At 40.8% G+C, this 24654-nt stretch overlaps 1 protein-coding gene and 1 pseudogene across 1 annotated transcript; both read right to left on the bottom strand.

Annotated features, from left to right (window-relative positions):
* Positions 1-1476: 1476 nt before the first annotated feature.
* Positions 1477-22844, bottom strand: ALLC (allantoicase). The gene is made up of 11 exons (XM_003411796.2): positions 22627-22844; positions 18689-18739; positions 16867-16954; positions 15436-15561; positions 14059-14138; positions 12546-12678; positions 8871-9026; positions 8104-8177; positions 6287-6395; positions 2515-2639; positions 1477-1797 (listed from the first exon to the last, which is right to left on the bottom strand). The coding sequence occupies exons 1-11, from the start codon at positions 22714-22716 to the stop codon at positions 1591-1593; spliced, it is 1239 nt and encodes a 412-aa protein (XP_003411844.1). The 5' UTR covers positions 22717-22844; the 3' UTR covers positions 1477-1590.
* A 1094-nt stretch (positions 22845-23938) lies between these two features.
* Positions 23939-24045, bottom strand: LOC111751204 (U2 spliceosomal RNA; annotated as a pseudogene).
* Positions 24046-24654: the final 609 nt, after the last annotated feature.

Raw genomic sequence — 24654 nt, 5'->3', positions numbered from 1 at the left:
GCTTGGACGTCCCCAGCCCTTCCCCACCGCCCCTGCGCCCGGTTCTCAGGTGAGATGCCTGCCCAAAGTGGATGGGGGGCCCTCGCAGTTGGCGGGTCTGGGATTCTGTTTCTCCGCTCGTCTCTAGGCCCCGAGAGCGGGGTGAGACAATCGGCGGAGACCCCGATGCCCCCAGGTCACTGGCACCTGCCGGTCAGGCGCCCGGCCGCTGGCCTGGAGTCTCTGTGATCCGGCGGGGGCACAGCGATGCCACCGCCGCCAGGGCTTCGGGGACTCGCCAGGATGGGGCCGCTCCTGGCAGCTCCCGGACCCTGTGTGTTGACGCGACTTCCAGGCAATTGTGACCACCGCCCTTGGCCCGGCCCGCCTAGGAGAGGGGCAACAGGGAGCCGGGACGAGGTGCTTCAGGGGCAACACAGGTGGGAGAGTGAAAGGGAGGTGGTAATTCCTGCAAGTGGCTGATATAAGCCTGCGGGAGAGTGGAGGGCAGGAAATGAGAGGGTCCACCATGTGCCCTGCCACGACCGGTCCCTTCTGCCGAGCCAGCCACTTGGGGTGGCCTACCCTGTGGTGGCCCACTTCTGTGGGAGGGGTGGATGGATGGGGGAGGGTGGGGTATCAGAATCAAATGAATAGAGTATCTTAGACTCAAAATTGGTCTGGTCCTGCCTAGGGAAGATACTCAAGCTTTCTGAGCTTCAGTTTCTTTAGGTGCTGAATAGGGAGTATTTGACCAGTCCAGCAAAAAAAAAAAAAAAAGTCTAGGATTCCTACCTTGGAATTGGTTACTTGTTCTATTTTCACCAAAGGGGAAATTGCCTGGGATCATTCAGAGCCCGTGAGAAAATGGGGTTACTAATAGCAGCTAGCTAATGGCATCTAACATTTAAAATTCAGACTGCCTCCTTATTTTAGGGAAGACCAAATCAAGAGGATGTATGACCTTGGGAAAGTCTGGGTAAGGAGGCCCTGGGTGGTGCAGGCAGTTAACGGTGCTCAGCTGCTAACTGAAAGGCTATGGTTGCAGGTTCAAGTCCACCCAGGAGTGCCTCAGAAGAAAGGCTGGGTGACCTACTTCTGAAAAATTCGTCACTGAAAACCCTGTAGAGCATGGTTCTGCTCTAACACACATGGAGTTGCCATGAGTTGGAATCCACTGAAAGGCAACTGGTACCGGTATTCTGGGTAAAGATGAGCTAGGACAATGAATGATTCTAGAAATACACTGTTCCCAAAGCAATGGTTTTGATGCCCTTAAACTTTTAAAGACTGTAGACTGTATATTATTTACTGCATCTATATACAGAAGGTATAGAATACTGATATTATATTCCTAGTGTTAAAAAAAAGTTAATTCCTTAAGAGATCACCCACCGTTCACAACCACAGCCGATTTTTAAACTTCCAACTGCTTCATAGCAACATTAAATACAGACATCAATTTGTGAGTGATCACTTTATTAAATCACCAGGAATTATATTGATCTTTAAAAGATTAATTGCTAGAAACTTCTTAAGATTCAGGTGTTGGAATGAAGAATATTTCTGGGTAATTATTAATATTCTGCCAGCACACAGTTCTGTGTGTGTTTAAAGGTTGGCTCTGAAACCCGTTTTAACTGAGAACCTCATGCTGGGCTTTTCCCTTGGCCGTAGAAGGCAGATGGAGCTCGGAAAGCCCTTGAGCCGAAGGCGGCTCACTCCTCCATCGGGGGCGATGGTCAGCCTTGCATGGGTGATGACATCTTGGAGCTCCAAGGTTAGGCTGTCAAACAGGTGATTCTGGTTTGGGGACAGCTGAAAGAAACGCAGGTACAGAGGTCCTTTGTTATAACTGGTGCCCATGTCCCAAATGGACTTACAAAATGCTGACAAAGAGGCCTACATACACAAGGACCCATCAGATTGGGTTCCAATTAAGGGGTTATAAAAATAAAAGCTATTAAATAATTTGGCTTACCCATGGAGATCTTCTAGTAGGGAAATCCTGCCCAAATAATTCTGACATGAACACTCAGGTTCCCATGATGTTTGCAGTTTTTCATAATTAATTAATTGGACAAAGGGATAAGAAAAAGAAGCCATCTTGGCATCTCCCAGAGGTCATCACCCATCGATAAGTAGGAGCAGACCTCACCTTCCTGACCTGCAAATGTTCACTTCCCTCTTACTTGTTCAAAGACATTTCTGTACCATCTCAGACCATGCTTCACACATGATAGCATTCAGTATCTTATGTTGCCCCTTCTAAAAAGTTAAATATAATGTAGAAAGTTTTTTTCATATATGTAAAAAGATTATGATTGTTAGAAACTCAAAAGTGTGGAAAAATAGAACCTGTCTTCTTATCATATAAATACACAGATATGGTTTTCAAAAGCTCATTCATCTTTCTGTTAGACCAAGCGGAAGATATGGTGTTGTATCATGATGCTTCAAAAGCTAATTGGAGTGAAAAAGGACTGATGGAGGGCCAGCCTACGTAGCTTCTAATGGACACTGTACTACACTAACCTTAGTGACTGGAAGCAGTGGTTTCCATTTATGGTCAGGGAGATCCCACTTTTGCTTAATCATGTCTTCTTCCTCTTGGGTTGTCAGGATACAACCATCAAGTTTACACCTGTCAGGAGAATTGCCTGTTGGAAAAAAATAAAGAATGACTTTCTCTACTTCATTTGCATTTAGCACAGTTAGGCTTACGGGAGACCAGACTTTTTGAATCAGATCAAATACTCAGCAAAGAACAAGACATCGTTCTTTCTAAGCAATAATAAGGCATGTGAGAGAAGGGATGTACCAGGTTATGATGGAACTGGATGGCCTCATGAAACAGAGGAGTGTTTGTTTCTCATAAGAATCAGAAATGGCCTGACATATGTTAATGGTTGGTGAATCTGAATTTGAATGAATAGTGTTCTTACTTTGAAAGTCAAATGTATTTGATAAACTTCCTAGATTGCAGATTTAATTACTTGCATACTGCTACGTGGCTCATTTGGAATTATGAAGCTGGAATATTTTTTCCTTGTGGCATTTTATTTTGTAATGTGACCAAAAAAAAAAAAAAAGAACTATTGAACTGAGTTAAACAGGGCTTATCTCCAACCAAATGCACTGTATTCAAGGATTTCTAAGTATTCTCTAGATGAAAGTATGAGGCCCTGAGTTTCCCATCTCTCTTTGGAATGTAACAGGAGTCACATGCTCAGTGAGCCTTGAGGACCTTAGGTAAGAAGGGTCCCCACACTCTTTGAGGGGAGAACGAAGACTTTAGAGGTTCCCCAAGACTTTAAGATAAACAGAGGAGGGGTTGCTAATCAAAAACCCTAGAAAACAGGGATACGCATTGCTCTCATGCCACTCCTTTGCAGTTCATGTCTGAAAATTGTGCTCTCCAAGGTGCAGTGAGCACTCTCCTAGACCATGCATAAAATCCAAAGACTGCGGAAAGAAAACATTAGATACATATCTGTGCCCATTCCAAAGAAAGCTGATCCAACAGTATGCAGAAGTTATCAAACAATATCATTATTATCACATGCAAGTAAAATTAAGCTGAAGATAATTCGAAAATGGTTGCAGCAGCACATCAACAGGGAACCACCAGAAATTCAAGCCGAATGCAGAGGAGGATGTGGAACCAGGGATATCATCGCCGATGTCAGATGGATCTTGGCTGAAAGCAGAGAATACCAGAAAGATGTCTTCCTCTGTTTTAATGACTATGCTAAGGCATTTGACTGTGTGGATCATAACAAATTATGGATAACATTGCGGAGAATGGGAATTCCAGAACACTTAATTGTGTTCATGCAGAACCTGTACGTACACCAAGAGGCAGTCATTTGAACAGAACAAGGGAATACTGCACAGTTTAAAGTCAGGAAAGGTGTGTGTCAGGGTTGTATCCTTTCACCATACTTATTCAATCTGTATGTCAAGCAAATAATTCAAGAAACTGGACTATACAAAGAAGAACACAGCATCAGGATTGGTGGAAGACTCATTAACAACCTGAGATATGCAGATGACACAATCTTGCTTGCTGAAAGTGGAAAGAGGACTTGAAGCACTTACTGATGAAGATCAAAGACCACAGCCTTCAGTATGGATTATATCTCAACATAAAGAAAATAAAAATCCTCACAACTGGATCAATAAGCAACATCATGATAAAGAGAGAAAAGATTGAAATTGTCACGGATTTCATTGTACTTGGATCCACAATCAACACCCATGGAAGCAGCAGTTAAGAAATCAAAGAATGTGTTGCATTGGGCAAATCTGCGGCAAAAGACCTCTTTAAAGTGTTAAAAAAAAAAAAAAAATGTCACCTTGAGGACTAAAGTGTGCCTGACCCAAGCCATGGTGTTTTCAATTGCCTCACATGCATGCGAAAGCTGGACAATGAATGAGGAAGACCACAGAAGAACTGATGCCTTTGAATTATGGCGTTGGTGAAGAATATTGAATATACTGTGAACTGCCAGAAGAATGGACAAATCTATGCTGGAAGAAGTACAAACAGAATGCTCCTTAGAAGAGAAGATAGTGAGACTTCATCTCGCTTACTTTGGACATGTTATCAGGAGGGACCAGTTCCTAGAGAAGAACGTCATGCTTGGTAAAAAGTACGGGGTCAGCAAAAAAGTGAAAGACCCCCAACGAGAAGGATTAACACAGTGGCTGCAACAATGGATTCAAACATAGTCATGATTGTGAAGATGGCACAGGACCAGGCAGTGTTTCATTCTGTTGTACACGGGGTTGCTATGAGTTGGAATCGACTTGGCAGCACCTAACAACAACAGTGTGTATATATGTATGTACATATATGTATGTATGTGTATAAATGCGGTGATTCCATGCATAATGGGATCTGACCATTGTGAACCTGAGGGTTTCATTGGCTGATTTTCAGAAGTAGACCTCCAGGCCTTTCTTCCTAGTCTTAGCCTGAAGCTCTGCTGAAACCTGTTCAGAATCCTAGCAACGGGCAAGCCTCCAGTGACAGATGGGTAGTGGCTGTGTATGCGATGCACTGGCTAAGAATCAAACCTGAGTCTCCCACATGGAAGGCTTTGTGTATTTGGTATTATAGGCAGACACTGACATACTCCCTCATCCCCATGAATGCCGTATTGTACCTGAGGTATCCTGAGGGTCTAGTTAGGTGAATTTCCTGATGGTTACCTGGATTTAACAAAACTATTTCTCACAAAACAAACCAGTGATTTCGAACAATCCGGATAAAGAACAATGGATTAGAGACAATGCTAAAAATGCAAGCATAACTAAACAACAGAAAAATAGCAGAGCTGACATTTCCCTTATGCTCAGGATAAGCACTTTGTCAAAAGTAAAAACAATAGCTAACTAATTGGACCTAAAAAACAATCTTCCAAAAATAAGTTAAAATTATCAAGATTTCTTGCAATAACTAATTTACATCCACTGTTACTAGACCGCAACGGGTTTGGTTTTTTGTGGTTTTTTTTTTTTTTTGACGGCTATTGATGATGGACCTCATCTTCAGTGTATATTGTGCCTTGATATAAAAATTAATAATTGGGTGAAGCCATAATGATTAGCAAGACATTTAAAAATTCGGGCATACAAAATATGAATGTCAAGTGCCACAATTTTTTTTCAGAGTTGGTTAAACAATCATGATATCCAATCGAGTACTTAAAAGAATTTCATCTAACAAGTACAAAAGTTTAGTAACCTATTCTGAAGTTTCTTAATATAATGACACATGTATCTATTTCTTAAGTAAGTAAGCATAGAATATCAGTGATACTTGTCCAAGTATTTTTTTTTTTTTATTAACAGGAGTGCACAGTTTAAAATATGTATAGATCACTGCCTTAAAAGTCAATCCTGGGTAAGAAATGGACCTGCACCTATCTGTTTAGGGCCCCCTTCCCTATAAGGAAATGCCCCCCATTGCTGTTTTTCACATGACCTAATTAAGAATACTTCATAGCTCTTCCCCAATTGGATTCAGAGATTCTATAATGAAGAGCCTTATACTGTCATAGAATCATATGATTTAGGGGATCATTCCATCCAATTCTGACATCTTATAAATGGGGAAATGGGAGTACGAAGGGTTAAAAATAACTTGCTCAGAATTACACACTGGTGAGTGGGAAAGTGAAGTCCAGAGCCCAAGTGTCCTGAATCCCACTCCCATACTCTGTCCACGGTGCCATAGGGCCCATGACCTCTATAATCAGCTCGCTGACTATAAAGCACTTCTTAATGGTTTTACATTTACCTTTAAAATGTTTCGTATCTACTTCAATTTGAGTTATGACTCCAGGGTGCCCCAATCGGAAAACTGCCCATTCACAGCCTGGAACCAGGAGAATGCCATTCTCATCATTCTGGAATTCAGAGGAAAAAAAAATAAATAACCCAACTTGGAGTTATTCAAGAAACCAATCCTGAAAATATGCAGGTGAAAAATGTTGGTAGGCTGTATGTTTTGGTCATCTAGTGCTGCTGTAACAGAAATACCACAAGTGGATGGCTTTAACAAATAGATGTTTATGCTCTCACAGTCCAGTAAGCTAGAAGTCCAAATTCAGGGCGTCAGCTCCACGGGAAGGCTTTCTCTGTCGGCTCTGGGGAAAGGACCTTGTCTCCTTGTCTCCTTTCAGCATCTGTGGACCTGGAGATCTCCATGTGTCTTGGCATAACAGGTTACAATTCAGCATCAGAAACAACTCAGGATATAGCCCTTCTGTGAGGACAGCTGCTCAGCCATGCCTGTAGGCAGAACTCTCTCTTTCCCTTTCAACCTTCAGTCCCTCAGCCCACCAGGCCTTTGCCCTAAACAGGCAAGTGCTGCAAAGCTCTTCAGCTCCACCATTAAGTGTCCGGAACCACCGAATTCCACCAGTAAGCCTCCGCCCAAAGACTCTCAGCTCTCTCAGTTTGTGGGCTGGCATACCCAATGTGCTGTCTTCTGCCGGTCTCCTGGTTCGGCTGCTACCATTTCTCTGTCGCCACTTCTCACTCTGGGTCTATGAGGTTCTCAGCACAGTGACCCCAGATCCAAAGGATGCACTCTATTCCTGGCACTTCTTCATTGGTGGTGGTGAGGTCCCCTGTCTCTGCTTGCTTCTCCCTCCTTTTATCTCTTATAAAAGAAAAGGTCTGACTTCAAGTAAAGGTGTGACTGGAGTAAGGGTAAGGGTGTGACTTGAGTAATGGCATGAGATGTGCTGGTGACTCAAGATACATCCACCCTAATCCTGCCTCATTAACAGGTAGAGGTTAGGATTTACAACACATCACAAAATGGAGGATAATTATATCAGATCATAAAATGGAGGACAACCACACAATCCTGGAAATCACAGCCTAGCCAAATTGACATATATTTGGGGGGAGGGGGAACATAATTCAACCCGTAACAGTCTGTTTGTTTTGACCTTTCCAAGTAGTTATTTTCCTGGTCAAATCTATACCAAATCTATGCCTCCAAAATTTAGTTTGTACAGAGGAGAGTTAACTCACTGTATCTGGAAACGTTGGGTGACATGAAATCTAACCCAAGAAAGGGGTGTTGAAGACTGTTTTCAGTGGAATTTGCACGTTGAAAGGTGTTTTGTTTTGGTATCCTGACTTCAGGTTAGTGCTAAATGGACTCTGGAGTTCCCTTTTAGTCTCTTTAGTCACAAGTTCATGTAAGTGGCCTCATCCAGGGACACGCTGATATTAAACAATATTAAACTGGTGTTTTTTTCTCCAGATCTAGCAAGAGATATATTTGTAGATTTTGTTTCATTAAATTGTAGATCCTCTGATTTCTTTATTAAAGAAAGAGAAAAATGTTCCAAAAATACATTAAAATAGAGTATTTGGCAATAACTGGCATGTTTGGTCTTCTGGGTCTTTGCCTCAATACCATAATGAGGTGATAAGAATTTTGGAAAAACTGGAGGGAAGTAATACGCATTTAGAACAAAAGAAGTTTCTAAAATAAGCAAGTCTGCTTGATTTAAAAAAAAAAAAAAAAACTTCAAAAATTTATTTTTTAGAAAAACCTTATAGTTTTTTTTTTTTTTTCCTTTTTTAGCTTCTTACTTCTAATACTGGTGGCCTGTCCAATCTCCTTGCAGTTTCCCAACCATCTGCCATAGATTTTGCACTGCCGACTCCTAAAGAAAAATGAAATTATTTAACTATGCATCATATGATTTTATTTTAAAAATGTGAGAATGAACTCATTACTATAATTAAATTATAGGTTCCATGCCCCTAGGCATTGTTACAGAGCCCTGATGGTGTAGTGGTTAAGAGCTCGGCTGCTGACCAAAAGGTCAGCAGTTCAAATCCACCAGCTGCTCCTTGGAAACCCTATGGGGCAGTTCTACTCTGTCCTATGGGGTCGCTATGAGTCAGAATCAACTCAGCAGTAATGGGTAAGCATTGCTACATAAATTATTTCAATTAAAGTTAATGTTTTTAGTAAATTCACATACAACCACGTTGTTGTTGTTGTTGTTAGGTGCCATTGAGTCGGTTCCGACTCATAGTGACCTTATGCGCGACAGAATGAAACACTACCCGGTCCTGAGCCATCCTTACAACCATAAAAAAAACCCTTAGGGTTAGTGAATTTTACTTTTCATTTTATAGCAACCACTTAAGTCAAAAAGAAGGAAAATTGCTAATGTTGGCTTATTTCAAGTCATAAAGGCATCAAACCATATATATGGAAGATTAATCTCATCTACTCCCATGCTTTGAAATGGCCGCTTCCTCTTAAATCAATCCGACCACAATGGGATGTTTAATGTTGGTACCCCAGACTTTCTGAATCAAACCCAACTCCTAGGACATCAACTTACCTATCATATTGTTTGGGTGTCCAAAATATGCATTACTAAATCCTACACAGAGACCCCCATAAGCAATGGTCACCAGGTCTAAAGGTTCTTTGGGATCAGTCGCAGTCCAATCTCTTTGTCCAGCACCATATACTCTAAGACGTGCAATTCCACCATCTGAAAGTAAAAAGTGTCTTTGTTATTTCTTATTTGGAGAAGTGTCTGTGTATCATAGACTACAAGGTCCACGTGATCTGGCCTTTGCTCACTTCTCCAATCTCATCTCCCGCTAGGCTTTGACCACGCCTGTCTCCTTTTTATTCTCAAATACAACAAGCCCAACATGCCTGAGAACCTTTGTACCTGCCAATCCCTTATACTGAAGACGTGAATACTCATTCTTAAGTCTCAAGTGTCATGGCTTCAGAAAGGCCCTCTCTCTCACACTTTCAAAGTATTCCTACCCACTCAACTCCGGCCCCTGCCTGACTCCACAGGTTAAATCTTATCACATTCCCTTGCTTATTTACTCCATAGCTCTTATCACGGTCTGAAATTATCTTGTTCGTTCATTTATTTGAATCCCTGCTAATAATCAGTCTTCCAAAACCAGAATATAAAATCCTGGAAGGCCAGAACAGTTCCCTAACTTCTTCACGTCTTTATCACCTTTACCTAGAATAGGTCCTGGCATATAGTAAGCACTCAATTATTTTTTCTTGAATGAATAACTCCAGGAAAGTCAAAAAGCAGTTGGTAAATTCACCAGTTACAATGTTTGGTGCCAGAAATGAGCATTGTGAAATCCCACGCAGTCATATGAAAGCTCAATGTTTTTATTTTTACAACAACACATTTCTTAGCATGCAATTGAGAATACGAAAGATAATATTCACAAAATCAAATATTTCCTGGGAAGCACAGTAGCCTGAGATTAGATCTGCAGAGCAGCTACATCAGCTGATTCTACCGAGTGAAAGTTTTTTCTTTGTCTGAATATTACCTCCTAGAAGGTAGAAGACAAGCATTTTTTGTATAGAAGCTGAATAAAATACCAAAATAGTTTAAACAGTGTATTCTACTGAAACTAAGTGCTATATATTTTTATATGAAATTTTTGGTGAAACTGAGTGATCTGAAAAAATTTCTGTGCAACAGTAAAAGTCTCACTATTTACAACCAATAAAACCACACAGCATTGACATGAAGACCCTAGAAAATATACTAGAGGGAGCAATTGAGCAAAAGCTAGACCATAAGAATAATATCACTATTCTGATTCATTGAATATTGTCGTTTGCTTTAACAGTACAGAAGAGACTTACCTGTTGAATGTAAAGTTGCTTTTACATTTTTAAAAAAAATAGGATTCTCCTTTACAGAGTTAATATCCTGCCTCACTTTTAATCAAAATTATGGAAGAATCTCAGAAATATGTCTCAATGCTCTGAGGACACCTCATTTAAAGCAACCCTGTGATAGAAGTGAGTTGAAATAGCCTCTGTGTATTGACCCCAAGTTGTCTACTTCATAGCAAGCCAAGGTCTTTTAGCCCAAAAAGCCCACTGGCACCAAACTCAAATGTATACATACGTATCCAATTGTTTTAAAAACAGCCCAAATAAGCATATTTTTAGCCACTGAGAACCTGCCTGCTTTATACATGCCATAAAATTGAGCCCCACATCTGCTAGCCCTAGATAAGGTAAAACTCTACAGTTTAAGGACCCTGCAGTTGCTGCTGGAGGACATCTCCCAGATGCAGGGGATGTAAAGCAGGCAGGCTCTCAGTGGCTAAAAATCTGTTTCTTTTTGGCCATTTTTTGAACAATCAGCCCAAACCAAACCTGTTGCCATCAAGTCGATTCCAAATCATAATGAATTAGAGGCATACAAATATGACTTTGGCCCTAGTGGCTTTTTTGGGGCTTACAGGTCCAGGCTGTTATGAAGAAATAATTAAGCTGGGGCGAAGATATGGAGGTCATTTTTGACTAATTTATATAAAAAAAAAAAAGGTCCAGAAATAAACCCATGTGTTTATGGTCAACTAATTATCAACAAGAGTACCAAGATCACTAGAAGGGGAAAGAATAGTCTTTTCAACAAATAGTGATGGGAAAAGAGAATAGCCACGTGCAAACAATGAAGTTGAACCCTTATCTCACACCATACACAAAAATTAACTCAAAATAGTTCAAAAACCTAAATCTAAGGGTCAAAACTATAAAACTCTTAAAAGAAAACATAGGGATAATTCTTCATGACCTCAGATTTGGCATGGTTTCCTAGAAATCACACCAAAAGTATAAGCAACAAAAGAAAAAATAGAGAAATTAAATTTCATCAAAATTAAAAACTTTTGTGCTTCAAAAGACTGTTAGGAAAGTGAAAAGACAACATGCAAAATGGGAGAAAATATTTGCAAATCATCTTCTTGATGAAAGACTTGCATCTACAATATATAAATAACTTACAACTCAATAATAAAAAGACAAACCAATTTAAAAATGGCCAAAGAATCTGAATAGACATTTCTCTAAAGAAGATATACAAATAGCCAACAAGCACATGCAAAGATATTCAACACTAGTCATCATGAGTATGCAAGTCGAAACAACAATGAGATACCACTTCACATTCACTAGGACGGCTATAATTAAAAAAAAGTCAGATAATGGCAAGTGTTGATGAGGATGTGGACTAACCGGAAACCTTGTACGCTGCTGGTAGGAACTAAAATGATGCAGGTACTTTGGAAAACACTCTGGCAGTTCTTCAAATAGTTAAACATAGAGTTATTATATGACCCAACAATTCCAATCCTAGGAGAAATGAAAACATATATCCACACAAAACTTGCACCAAATGTTTAAAGTAGCATTATTTGTAATAGTCAACACGTAGGAACAACCCAAATGCCCACCAACTGATGAATGGATTAAAAATGTGTGGTATATCCACTCAATGGAATATTATTCAGCCACAAATAGAATGAAGTACTGGTACATGCTACAACGTGGATGAACGTTGACAACATTATGCTTAGTGAAAGGAGCCAGCCACAACAGACCACGTATTATTTGATTCCATTTACATGAAATATCCAAAATAGTCAAATCTTATACAGACAGAAAGTAGATTAGTGGTTGCTTAGGGCTGGAAAGGGGGAAAGAAGGTGATAGCTAAAGGGTATTTCCTTGGGTTTCTTTTCTGGGGCCTTTTTTTGAGATGACAAAAATGTTGTAAAATTGTGGTGATGGTTACACATATCTGTGAATATACTATAAATCATTGATTTATACACTTTAAATGGGTGGATTGCATGTTATATGAATTAATCGCAAAAAAACTGTTACCAAATACATTTTTTAATAAAATGAGGGATATTTGTACAAACCACCTTAACTGCTGATAAAATATACCTGTGAAACAGAAATTATTAAAAGATACCTAAACTAATACAACTTAGTTCTATCACATCCTAGTTTACATCATAGTTTTTCAAAAATTACCCACTTTTGGGTGGATTAAAACAAGGATTTCCTAAAGCGCAGAAGGGGCGAATTATAATTCTAAAATGCTAGCAAGATCAGTGGCCGAGAAGGCAAGGGTAATTTCACTTTGTAGTTTTTAATCACGCCAGTATAAAGTAAAGAAGTCATAGAAATGAAGACAGGTGACTGTCACATTTACCTGGAAAAATGTTGAGTCGTATATGAGTCCATTTCTGCTGGGAATGGACAGGAAAATAATTGTGACTCGAAGAAGGGTTTCCTGGTTTAAGCTCTGCCATGGGAACCAAGTAATTCCAGTTTTCAGACTTTAGCTAGCAATAAATATCAAAATGTTAGCAATGGGTTTTGGGAACAATAAATTATCTCATCCTAGTGCCTGTGTAGGACTTAAGGGGTAGAGATATTTTGGAATAAAAATTAATGATAGATGCCTAAGAAACCAAAACTCATTGCCATGACGTCGACTCGGTCTCATAGCGACCCTGTAGGACAGAGCGGAACTGCCCCACAGGGCCTCCAAGGCTGAAAATCTTTATGGAAGCAGGCTGCCACATCTTTCTGCTGAGAAGCAGCTGATGGGTTTGAACTGCCTAACTTCTTGGTTAGCAGCCAAGTACTTACCCATTGCACCACCAGGGGTCCTTGGGTAGAATACCTTAATAAAAACACTAATCAAGACCAACCCCCAGGTTTAATAATAAAATAAAGGCTTGTTTCTTTCACACTAATCAGAACAGTCACTGGGTGATGGTGTCAGGGGTGGGATGGTGGCGGGCGGGGAGGAAGCTGAGAATGAAGAACAAGATCTCAGATCCCACCCAGATTTCTTCATCTTGAGAATTTTTAGGGGGAAAAAAAAAACCAGAATAGTAATGTGAACATTTATTTAAAATTGAGGCTATTCCCATGGACAGTGACAATTTTCCGTGGAAATTGAAATTGGCTCAAAAAAATTGTTAAATTGTGGTAAATTGGTTGGCTGAAGCTTACAATTTTCACTAAATCGGTGCTTCTCAAACTCTGTGCAGTGAAGGACTTTGCTGTCGTTTGTGTCATTTATTTCCAGGTCTTTTACAGATAACAGCTTTGCAAAACACAATAAAAATTACTAGACAAAATTTTAGAAAAAAAATAAGAATGTACAAAAAAATGAGCCCAAATTATTACTAAATTCATGAGACAAAGTTATATTGTCATTGTTATCAAAAGTATTTTAAACACCTACTGTAAATTTCTGTATTTATCTCCTCAGGGACTAGTAACAGATTGCTGTTGGGTACTGGGGAGCATACTACACTTTGAGAAAAGCTAGTCGAGGTCTTTTAGGAGCCATGAAGGTCCCTCAGACCGAGGTTGCATGAATATTTGCAGGGTCATAGTGAATGAGTGGAGCCCCAGTGGCATAGTGGTTAAGAGCTATGGCTGCTAATCAAAAGGTTGGCAGTTCGAATCCACCAGCCACTCCTTGGAAACCCTATGGGGCAATTCCACTCTGTCCTACAGTGTCTCTATGAGTTGGAAATGACTTGATAGCAGTGGGTTTGGTTTGGTTTTGGTTTTAATGGATGAATGAGGTAAGGCATGTCAGGGGTCAGTGTCCCGAAGATTCACCATGCGTAGCCTGGCGTGCAAAGTTTCACTGTTTTTCCAATAATTGATTACGAGAACCAGCTCTTTCTTTGGAGGCATACCTCAGCAATAGCTTCAAATTCCTCCGATGTAGCTTCAGCTCCCATTCTGATTCCTCTTTCTGGGAATTCTTGTAGTTTATCTGAAGTTAGAGGGGCCATTTATGATTTACGGTTAAGGTTAGAAATCAAAATCGAAGAAAATATACTAAGTGGGTGGTATGATAATTTCCAGTTTGGGCCAATGTCAACAGAGACATCATCTCAAAATGTAAAGCACCGGGTGACCCCGAGTAACAGAAACACTTGAAATACTGCAGTTCCCCCGTATTTAAATTATTCATGGTAATTTTGAATATTAGTGCAACGTACTTTATAATACATTTGCTTGTCAAAAGCAGTGAACGTCGTCTCTAAGTTAAGGCTTCAACAAACTGATCACATGACTAGAGTTGGTTTTTGGTTTTTCGTTTGTTCGTTTGTTTGTTTTTGGATCAATAAAGTTTAGGAAGTTTGCAAAGTCAGCTCCAGAAACTCTGCCTCCCCAAGCAACATCCTTAGATCTGATGCCTCGGCGATTCAGCAATAGAAGTACTCCTGGGAGTTTGGTGGGCTTGCCGAAAAAATGTTACTCATTTATTACTCGTTTGTCATTCGTCATTTCCTGGTTGCAGAGTAGCATCTCCTGTATCGTTATTTAACTTCTGGGGGTATCCCAGCTATCTGTGGGGAACAGAGTCCGTGCATTTCATTTCTGCAGAGCCTAGCACGGTTCTGTGCACTCAAGAGTTTTTAGTATAAATTTGCCTGCTATGACGATCTATCTTCCCTAAATAGGGATACACACACACACACACACTTGTACATTTGTCTAAGAATATTAACTCAAGGGCCAACATCAGATGGTGCAATTAAAGGGATGAAAACATGGGTCTGACTTACAGAGCCTCCAGGCTTCATAAGGTCCAGAGTTCCAAGATGCAGAAGGGAGCCCCTTTTGAAAACCTCGTATGTGCTGCGCCATTACGCACACTGGACAGCGTGAAAGTGGCGCTGGTGAAGGCAGCCCCCCGCTGGCCCTAGACCTGGCTCCAGGTCGTCTGCATCATCCCAGGACAAAGCTTACTCCCTCCCACCTTCCCTGGCAACCTGCTCCCCAAACCTCAAGGTGACACGAGGTTCTGGGTAAGGCCGAGGAGTGTGGGAATGGTGAAATTCATACTAGACCAAAGAACATTGTTAAATTAAAAAAACACAGAGCACTCTTATTGAGAATCCAAAGGTCTGAATTCTCAAGTTCAGTCGCAGTAAAACGGCCTTAGACAAGTTGCTCCACCTGCCTGGGTCTTATCTAAAGGGCAAAACCAGAAGGCTGGCACAGATGAACCTTATAGTTCCACAGTTCTCATTCTGGGGGAAAATCAGTAGTTCCTAAGTCACCTTCTGGTAAGTTTGCTGCTTGAATTGACATCCGGGGAGCATAATTTCCCATGAAGTAAGAAACGTCCACGTCGAAACCTCGAATAATTCCTTGTATTCCCAGTTTGATGATACACCAATCATGACCTATGGGGCATAAAACCACGGGAACATCTCATTAGGTTTTGTATGGTAAATGAAGACGTGGCTATATAGTACTAAAAAAGAAAATAAACAAAAGGGACACCCTTCTCCCATCACAGAAAAATGTATACAGCTTAATTCTCAGCTAATAGGACTTTAAAATTTCCCATCATCTGGTCACACATTACTACCATCCCCAGCATGAGCCCTCTATTCTAGTCAGGCCAGAAAATGCAAAGGCTTGGGATTCAGCAAGACTTGATTCCAAATTGATTATTTACTAGCTGTGTCCTTGACAAGTTGTTTGACCTCTCTGAGCCTTTATTTCTTCAACTGTAAATCAGGGTCGATGTTACTTTCCACGAGACTTAAATATGATCATGGGTGGTACATAGTTCAGTAGGTATTCAATATAGAGTTGGTTCTCCTGGATACACCATGTTTCTTGTTATCTCGGGTTTTTTCCCTCTAGCGCGCCTACCAAGAACTCTCCTCTTTGTATTTGTCAAAGTGTAAGAACTCTTGAAGTCAGTATGCCCCCATGTGCTTCTTGGTTACTTACTGCCAGGCACAAACCTACCCTAAAATGTCCGGATTTAATAAAATCTAATAATGTCTCAAGTATTATAGAAATTAATAAAATTAGAAATAACCAAAATTTCTGTAATACTTGAGACAGGAACCAAAAATCTAGCCTTAGCCTAAAGCCTGGATTAGTTCTGTTTTATAGGCATTTCTTCGCCTTTAAAAAGTGGATTTTGATTGAGACTGGTGAGCAGCAATGAATAAAAATAGCATCTTCCGGTGACATAAAAGATGGTGTGGGCAGTGGCATAGGACAGACCTTGGTTCAAGTTCCCACCTTATCTTACTAAATACGTGACCTGGGCTAAGTTAATGAACTTGTTTCCACAGCTGTTAAGTGGGGATAAGAACACCTACTTCAGAGAATTGTTGTGAGGGTCACACATAAATGCACTTACCATTTAATGCTCACCACATTGCTCAATAAATATTTGCTCTTCCCCTCCATCCATAGCCCTCACCACTATTTTCATTTTCCTCATGATATGTTTCTACCCTCCCTTTTGCCTGATGGTGCATAGATGGCCAAGGCTCAAGGTAGCCCTTCCTGACTTCCCAAGGACTGATGTTCAGAAAGGGACATCCGAGGTCACAGAGCTTTGCACAGATTTATCAAAATGGACAACCAAGGGAGGTAGATTTGTTCACCTATACACTAGATTTCCAACAGCCCCTAGTTTTAAGCTTTGCAGGGTTGAATGAACAGAGCCACCATCATATTACCTGGAATCCTTTTCCTTCTGGTCTCCCATCCATCCATCCATTTCCCAAACTCAGTATATTCATGTGCTTTAAAACTCGGGGCATCACTCTAAAACAAAGATGTACAACAGTTTGGTAGTTAACATTTACGTGGTAGCCTGTGTGTCTCACACACTAACTTTTCCCCCAAAGGTACAGGTGGTCATGCAAACAGGGATTGTAGGGGAGTTCCTAGCAGATGAGGGAGTCTCTACCCTTACCTTCCTTCACAGCCAACCCGTCCATATCAATAGGTGTCTCCCTATGTTTGTATCATCTTCAGAGAAAGAAAGTCTACTTTGTTATGGGCCTCAGCATTCAGAATTAATCACTGATAGCAACAGGTAAAACTGCATTACAATTAATTCCATGTGCCTTACAAATGGAGCCACGCAACTACCAGCTGCAGTCTAGCTGGATACTGAAAGGTCATTGGAACAAAGGAAGAGATGCTTGTTAGATTTCCAAAGCAACCCAGGAAATGCTATTCAACAAGTACTCAGCTGAAGTCATATGGAGTAGGACTGATGCTCAGAGACAAGCTAAACACTTAAAGCCCAATGCTCTGCAGTGCTCTAAGGCCACCTGAGGAAAAGCATGGGCTCCAAGTCTCTGCTTTGTATCCAGCTGGGTACGAAGCTCCACTTAGCCACTTACTCAGCCCCCTTAGACAAATGACTGAGCCTCCATTTCTTCATCTTTAAAAGTGGAGATGATGAATCCCTACCAGGCAGGATTTGTTATGAAGTTGAAACCATACACGTGAAAGCACCTTGTATATTGTAGATACTCGGGAATTGTTTTGTGCTTGGGGGACGGTAGGTGAACACAGATGAGGGATATTTTTACTTCCCAAATGAAGATAAATGCAAGAAGAATCTTATGTTGCTAGATAGGGAAACCTCCTCCACCAGGTATGGAGGAAAAGCACAAGGTCACCAGACAAGCAGTAGTGAGGGGCCTAGGCAGGGGCTGTGAAGTGAGACTAACCAATTTCCAAAGATGAGACATATGATAAAATGATAAGAGCTTTGTCATTTATTAGCTGTGTGACCTAAAACAAGTTACTTAACATCTCTGTTCCTCATTTCATTTTATTTTTCCTCTAACAAATTTGTCAGTTAATACACATAAAGTGTTTCATACTATCATATATCTACATGCTCAGGACCTGGTCAGGTTCTTCTATACACAGAGTAGCCATTCCACACATAGCGACTGAATGACACGCTAAACACAGCTGAGGACAACATGCTACTGGCGGGTCAGTAGACACTGGTTATAAAGGAACGTGGCTGCAATCGCAGTCACTGTACATGGGTTTTAAAACATGTGCCCTTGTGTTATCGCACCTCTCACAGCAATTCTTAACTCCAACATTGGGTGTGACACAGTAGTGGTATCCTAGCAGAGCTTCGGTTTCTTTCCCACATGTTTCAGTAATTTCGCCATTCCTTTTTTCAGTAAGTCTATGGCACACCTTTATCATTAGGTGTGTAAAACATTTTGTAAAAAATGCAAGTCGTGTGTCAGTTTTCTTTCCAACACAAATTATGGAGTCCACATGAAGACCGTAGGCAATACATGAAGATCTCAGTATTTTCTGAGCAACGTGGTCACAGATACCTCCGTCAGGTCCCTGTATGGATGCTGATTTGTCCATATTTCTAATGTTCAGACATGCTAATTCATTGGCACGTACAACATCACCCCATCCTAGATACACCAGTAGATTTTAATTAACATGGCTACATAGATCATTTCTCCGTCAACACTTTCCACTGAGGAACGTCCATTGACATACCTTTATCAGGTTTTCTGCAGGAGCAAAAAAGTCATCTGTTGCAAATAAAATCTAGAGAAATAAAGACGTCAAGATAAAACAACCATAAATTAACAACCGTTTTATTTCATTCCCCAGTGAAACATTATGAGACTCAGTAAAAAGAAAACGTGAAATTGCCTAGGGGAAGAGAAACAATATGCATTTAAACCACAATGCTTTTTAAATGTTTGGATTTCATTGCTTGCCTCCCCCTTAATCTTTTCTTCCCACCCCTTTTTTTTTTTTTTTTTTCTTAATCCCCTTTACCATCTGGATGCTAAAGTGCTAACTTCTTACCCTTCGGAAGGAAATAAACCAACTTCCTTTTTTTCAAGAATCAAAGACATTAGGCCTTGTGACTCTTTCCCCAACATGTTGTTGTCATTGTTTGCTGTTGTTGTCATGTGCCATCGTGTCAGTTTTGACTCATGACGACCCGTGTAACAGAAGAAAACTGCCCCACAGGGTTTTCTTGGCTGTAATCTTTACAGAAGCTAGGTCTTTCTTCCAGATAGCCACTGGGTATACCTGAACCTCCAACCTTATTGGTTAGCAGCCTAGCGCTTAACTGTTGCACCACGTAGCAATGACAAAAAACACCCTAGCTGGTCGGACCGGCACTTTGGCCAGCTTAGTATTCTCCCTCCAAAGCCACACCAAAATATGTCCTGTGGCAAGCTGACCTGGTAAATTACAGACAAAGCAGGATATTTTGACAGTGAGGAGGGGCTATTAAAAAATAGGTATAAACTGGGATTTTTCCTAGCAAAACAAGACATTGGTCAAGCTACCTAATCCAGGACAGAGTGACCCCTCCAGTCTGGAAGGGATAAAGTGGACTGGCATTTGATTTTACTTCAGGAAACCTAAAATACAAGAGAGAATCAAGCTGTTTGGCCAGCTGCCAGCTATCTTGGCAGCAGCTGTTGTGTAGTGTGATGTGTAGTGAAGGAAGATGTCATTGTGTCAGGGTTGACCTGTACCCTGAGAATTTGTCAGGCAAAGGACAGGTGAACCTACATAGTTCGGTTCCTCCCCTGCTCTATACAGCCTTCGTTGGCCCCCTAGCAGAAACTTTTAGGGCACATGGGGCCTTTCCTACCTCTTCAGGCTCATTTTCTCCACTCCCCCTACAAGGACCTGGTGTGTTCCAGAAACACCAAACCAGGTGGACTATGCCAAGCCCTTTTCCTCCCCAAGCCTTTACCCTCTGTCTGAAATAACCCCCTCTCCTCCTTCTCTGCCTTGCCAGCTCCCTCTCCTACACTAAGACTCCTTTAAGCATCACCTTATCTGGAGAGTCTTTCCTGACTCCTCCCCACCACCAACCAGGACAGCAGTCCTCAGGCTGAAGTACCATATTTTTACACAGATAACGCCCACCTTGTACTTTTGTTTCCCAACTGCCTCCACACACACAAGTATTTTCATAAATGTGCTACACTAATTTTTTTACAGTAACATGTAAAAAAAAAAAATGGCATAGTGGCGCTTATGAAAATATCTCACAGAGGGGGGCACAGATGGCAAACACACATAGAACATGTGTGTTATTTGCATAAAAATATGGTAGATGTGCTCCCAGCAGCACCCTGGCTTCATTTGTTCACAGTGCAGCCTGGACACTATGTCTGACTCCCTTGCAGAGTGTAAGCCTCTGGCGGGCAGACATTGGGTCATTCATTTCTGTACTAGTGCCTTTTGCACATTGTCCAGCCCATGAAAGATGCTCAGCAATGTCACTGGGCCTTGGGAAACTACTGAAGGTTTCTCAGCAGAAAAGGGCAAGTACAGGGCTGTGCTCTGGGATCACTCAGAAAGTGAGAGAAATCATGAAAAGCTGTTGCAATAATCAAAACAAAAAGTAATGCGAGCCTGAAGAATGCAGTGGCCACAAGAATGCAAAAGGGGTGTGGGGGGGACAGATTTCAGAGACACTGTGGCAGCAGAGTCTATGGACTTGACAGCTGCCTAGATGTGAGAAATGAGAGAAATCAAAGAAGCACCCAAGGCTTTCTATCTGGATTACTAGGATATTTAGCAGTGCTTGAACAAAATAGGCTGCCCAGGGCACAGAGCAGGCCTGTAATGGAAGAGAGGTTAAGCCTTGCACATGCTTAGTGGTAACACCAGGGACATGTAAGTAGAAATATCCAGGAAGCAGTAGAAGCAAAAAGGAGATGCTAGGGGGAGAGACAGATCAGGGCTGTAAGGACAGATTTGGAAACTGCATTATTTGGAGTCTTGAAAATGGATCAAGTTGCCCGAGGAGACAGTGTAGAAAGAGAAGAGGGAAAAGACAGAATATAGCTTGATGAAAACTAATAAGTATGTATGTATATCTGGTGTATATGTGCATGTATTATGTGTGTGCATGTACACATATATATGTATTTGTGTATTTATATTGTATGTGTGTATGTATATATGAATATGTGTATATCTGTGTGCATGTGTGTAAGTGTATATATACATAGTATATGTATGAATATGAGTACATATATATATGGAGCCCTGGTGGTGCAGTGGTTAAGCCTCCAGCTGCTGACAAAAAGGTCAGCATTTTGAATCTACCAGCTGCTCCTTGGAAACCCTATGGGGCAGCTCTACTCGGTCCTATAGGGTCACTATGAGTCAGAATCGACTCAACAGCAACGGGTGATGGGTATCTATATATACAAAACAAACATCCACGTGTATTTCTATATATACACTAGGTACCAAAAGAGGAGACAAGGAAAGGGGCTCTAGGTAAGCAGCCAGAAACGTCAAGGGAGAACCACAACAACGCAGAGACTTTTAAAGGAGAAGGTCAAATAAGATAATTGCAGGTGTCCCTGAGTGATGTAAACAGTTAAATACTCGACCACTAGCCAAAAGATTGGCAGTTCAGTCCCACCCAGAGGCACCTCGGAAGACAGACCTGCAGATCTGCTTCTGAAAGTTCACGATCTTGGGGTTGCCGTGAGTCAGATTATTTGCAGGCAAAATAGAAACGTACACTCAGAAACTGATACAAAAAAGAATCGTCATCAACCAATACATGTAAAATTAGTATGAGGACGACCACTAGCACAAACCACGTGGTAACTAACCTGCACAACTCTCCACTTGCTTAGTCTAGCATGGCATAGTGTTAAATTCAGATTTCATTACAGAGAAGATTTGTGACTACCGGAAAATCACTTCTTAGTTTTCTGCCTTTGGAAAAGGTAACCTCCTGAGCTTCTGTATTCTCATTACAAAAATAAGGATGATGTTATCTCCTTTGGGGGTTATTTGTATAATAATTAAATGAGACTATAAATGCAAAGCACTGAGCACATGCCTTGCACATAGGTATAAACGGTAGCTTTTCCATACCAGAAGTATGCTGCGCATAACAGACAGTCAATAAGTGTTTGTTGATATGAACTATAGAACCACAGCCTAGAATGTGGGCTCCTTACTGCATCGGTGCCAGGTCATGCCTACTGTGAAGCATCTGTATCAGTGGTTCTTAATGTGCATGGAGTCTCTGGGAACTTATTAGGAATGCAGATTCCCAGGATCTGCCCCAGACTTACTGAATCAGAAAGCCTGAGAGTAGAGCCCAGCAATTTGTGGTCAACAAGTATTCTCTGCCACGCTAAAATTGGAGAACCATCAATCCATACTCAAAGAAAGCACAGAGGGCTAGTGAATTGTTTTCACAAGTGCCAAAACTCACTTTTAGAAACTTAACAAGTAATGCTGTATTTACTAGGCAGTGTCACCAATTTAAGGGGGAAAAAAAAAAAAGAATTCCATGGAAGTCTTTTGAAATAATGGGCTTCAGCCTGACTCTTGCCATTCTAATTATGTTCACTGCAGCGGTTAGTTACGTCATTAGTGCGAGTACATTAAACGCATTTGCTTGCTAATAGAAACTCACTCACCTTTCCTCCTACCGTCTCAGATGCCAGGTCAATCAGATGGATGAAGTCCGGAAACCCGGCTGGTTTTCTTTCCTTTGGATAGTCAGCCATGCTTCCTGGCAACGGGAAGAGCACAATTAGGGCAACCTTCAGATGCAAAGGGGTGACAGTGACTGCGTGAGCAAGCGGCTGCCTCACTGAGGGAGGCCCTCTCCCAAGTCCCCGAAAACCAGGGTGTTGAGACATTCAAAGATCAGGCAAAACACATATTTTCAAATGGGTAGGACAAGTACCCTTCCATTCAGTGCTATCTTCAGGGTGAATTAAAAGTTGAATTTGTATAAACACACTGAAATGGGAGAGGAATTAGCACATGACTTACTTCTTAAGTGTTTAAGAATAAAATATTACTAAACATAGGGGAAAGTTATTTTAAAAAGAATAATTTGCTTTTAATAGTCTGAATGCATTCAAAAAAACATTTATTGAGCAACTAAGTGTCAGGCCGTGGCTGGAAGCAGGCCTACAGAGGACAATGCGTGCCTAGCTTTCTAGGTGCTCACTGCCTGGAAGGAAACAGACCAGATCACATACGCGTGTGCTGAGGGACACTCTGGAACTACCACAGATTGAGCCGCAAAGATTTCTCCATTGTACGCACATAGTCACTGGGCACTGGAAAGTAATTTAATCTAACTCCCCAACACCCTTACTTTGAAGTTGAGAAAGCAGAGACTCAAAGAAGTGGAGCGAGGCACCAAGCGTGGCCATGAATTTCAAGAAGAGGCAGGACCGGCCCAAGGTCTATCACTCCTAAGCCAATGGGTGGCCTTCTGTTTCTACCCTTTTTCTTTACCCCTCACTGTGAAAATATAAAACTACCTAAAAGCTAACACCTTGTTAAGAATTATTCTTATTCACAAAAGAAGAAATATATATGGGCAGTGAACTTAAGAAGTCAATCTGCTACCAGGAATGTGAATTGCAACAATCTTCCCAGAGAGTGATTTGGTAATATCTATTAAAATCCTTTTTAAATGATTATGTCAATTGACCAAGAAATTATACTTCTAAAAATTTATAAGAAAAAATCAAGGGTGCACATGAGGATGTATGTGCAAGATGTTCATCACGGTGTTGTTTCTGATTTTCTTGAAAAAAGGAAAATATACTATCTCCAACAATTTTTGATTTATTAAATAAATTATTGTAAAACTATAAAATAGACTACAGTGCAGGCAATGAAAATCATTTTCAGAGAAAATTTAGTTCTTTGAAAATATAATAAATACTAAGTAGAAAATTCAGACTATCTATGTATTTTTATGTATGCATAGTTTTCTATCAGTCAATTGTCAATTATTATGTACCTTTAATGAGATATTAAACTGATAAGAACAGATACTACACTTGATCTTAGCCAAAAAGTCGAGAAGCCAGCACTCTGTCAGTTTGTCGTACCATGGTGGCTCGCATGTTGCTGTGATATTGGAAGTTATGCCACTGGTATTTCAAAAAACAGAAGGATCACCCATGGTGGACAGGTTTCAGCGGAGATTCCAGACTTAGACACACTAGGAAGAAGGACTTGGCCATCTACTTCTAAAAAGAAGTTGACCAACCAAAACCTTATGAATAGCAGCAGAACATTGTGTAATTTAGTACTGGAAGATGAGCCCCTCAAGTAGACAGTACAACTGGGGAAGAGCTGCCTCCTCAAAGCAGAGCCAACTTTAATAACATGGGTGGAGTAAAGCTTACAGGACCTTCATTTGCTGATGTGGCACAACTCAAAATGAGAAGAAACAACTGCAAACATTAATTAATAATCAGAATGGAGGATGTACAAAGTATGAATCTAGGAAAACTGGTAGTCATCAAAAATGAAAAGGAATGTGTAAAGATTGATATCTTAGGCATTAGTGTGGTGAAATGGACTAGTATTGGCCATTTTGAATCAGGCAATTGTATGGGCTACTATGTCGGGAATGACAAACTGAAGAGAAATGGCGTCAAATTCATCATCAAAAAGAACATTTCAAGATCTAT

The sequence above is a fragment of the Loxodonta africana genome, chromosome 12, assembly GCF_030014295.1.
Source record: "Loxodonta africana isolate mLoxAfr1 chromosome 12, mLoxAfr1.hap2, whole genome shotgun sequence".
Taxonomy (NCBI): domain Eukaryota; kingdom Metazoa; phylum Chordata; class Mammalia; order Proboscidea; family Elephantidae; genus Loxodonta; species Loxodonta africana.
Note: the sequence above shows the minus strand (reverse complement) of the source record. Positions and strands in the feature narration are given on the sequence as shown.

Coding starts and splice junctions, on each gene's coding strand:
- ALLC (XM_003411796.2), bottom strand. CDS start 22,716: ATGGCTGACTATCCAAAGGAAAGAAAACCAGCCGGGTTTCCGGACTTC. Junction 15,562..16,866: donor CAGAAGGAAAAGGATTCCAG/GTAATATGATGG, acceptor TATGCCCCATAG/GTCATGATTGGTGTATCATC. Junction 14,139..15,435: donor AGCAGCAAACTTACCAGAAG/GTGACTTAGGAA, acceptor CTCTAACTTCAG/ATAAACTACAAGAATTCCCA.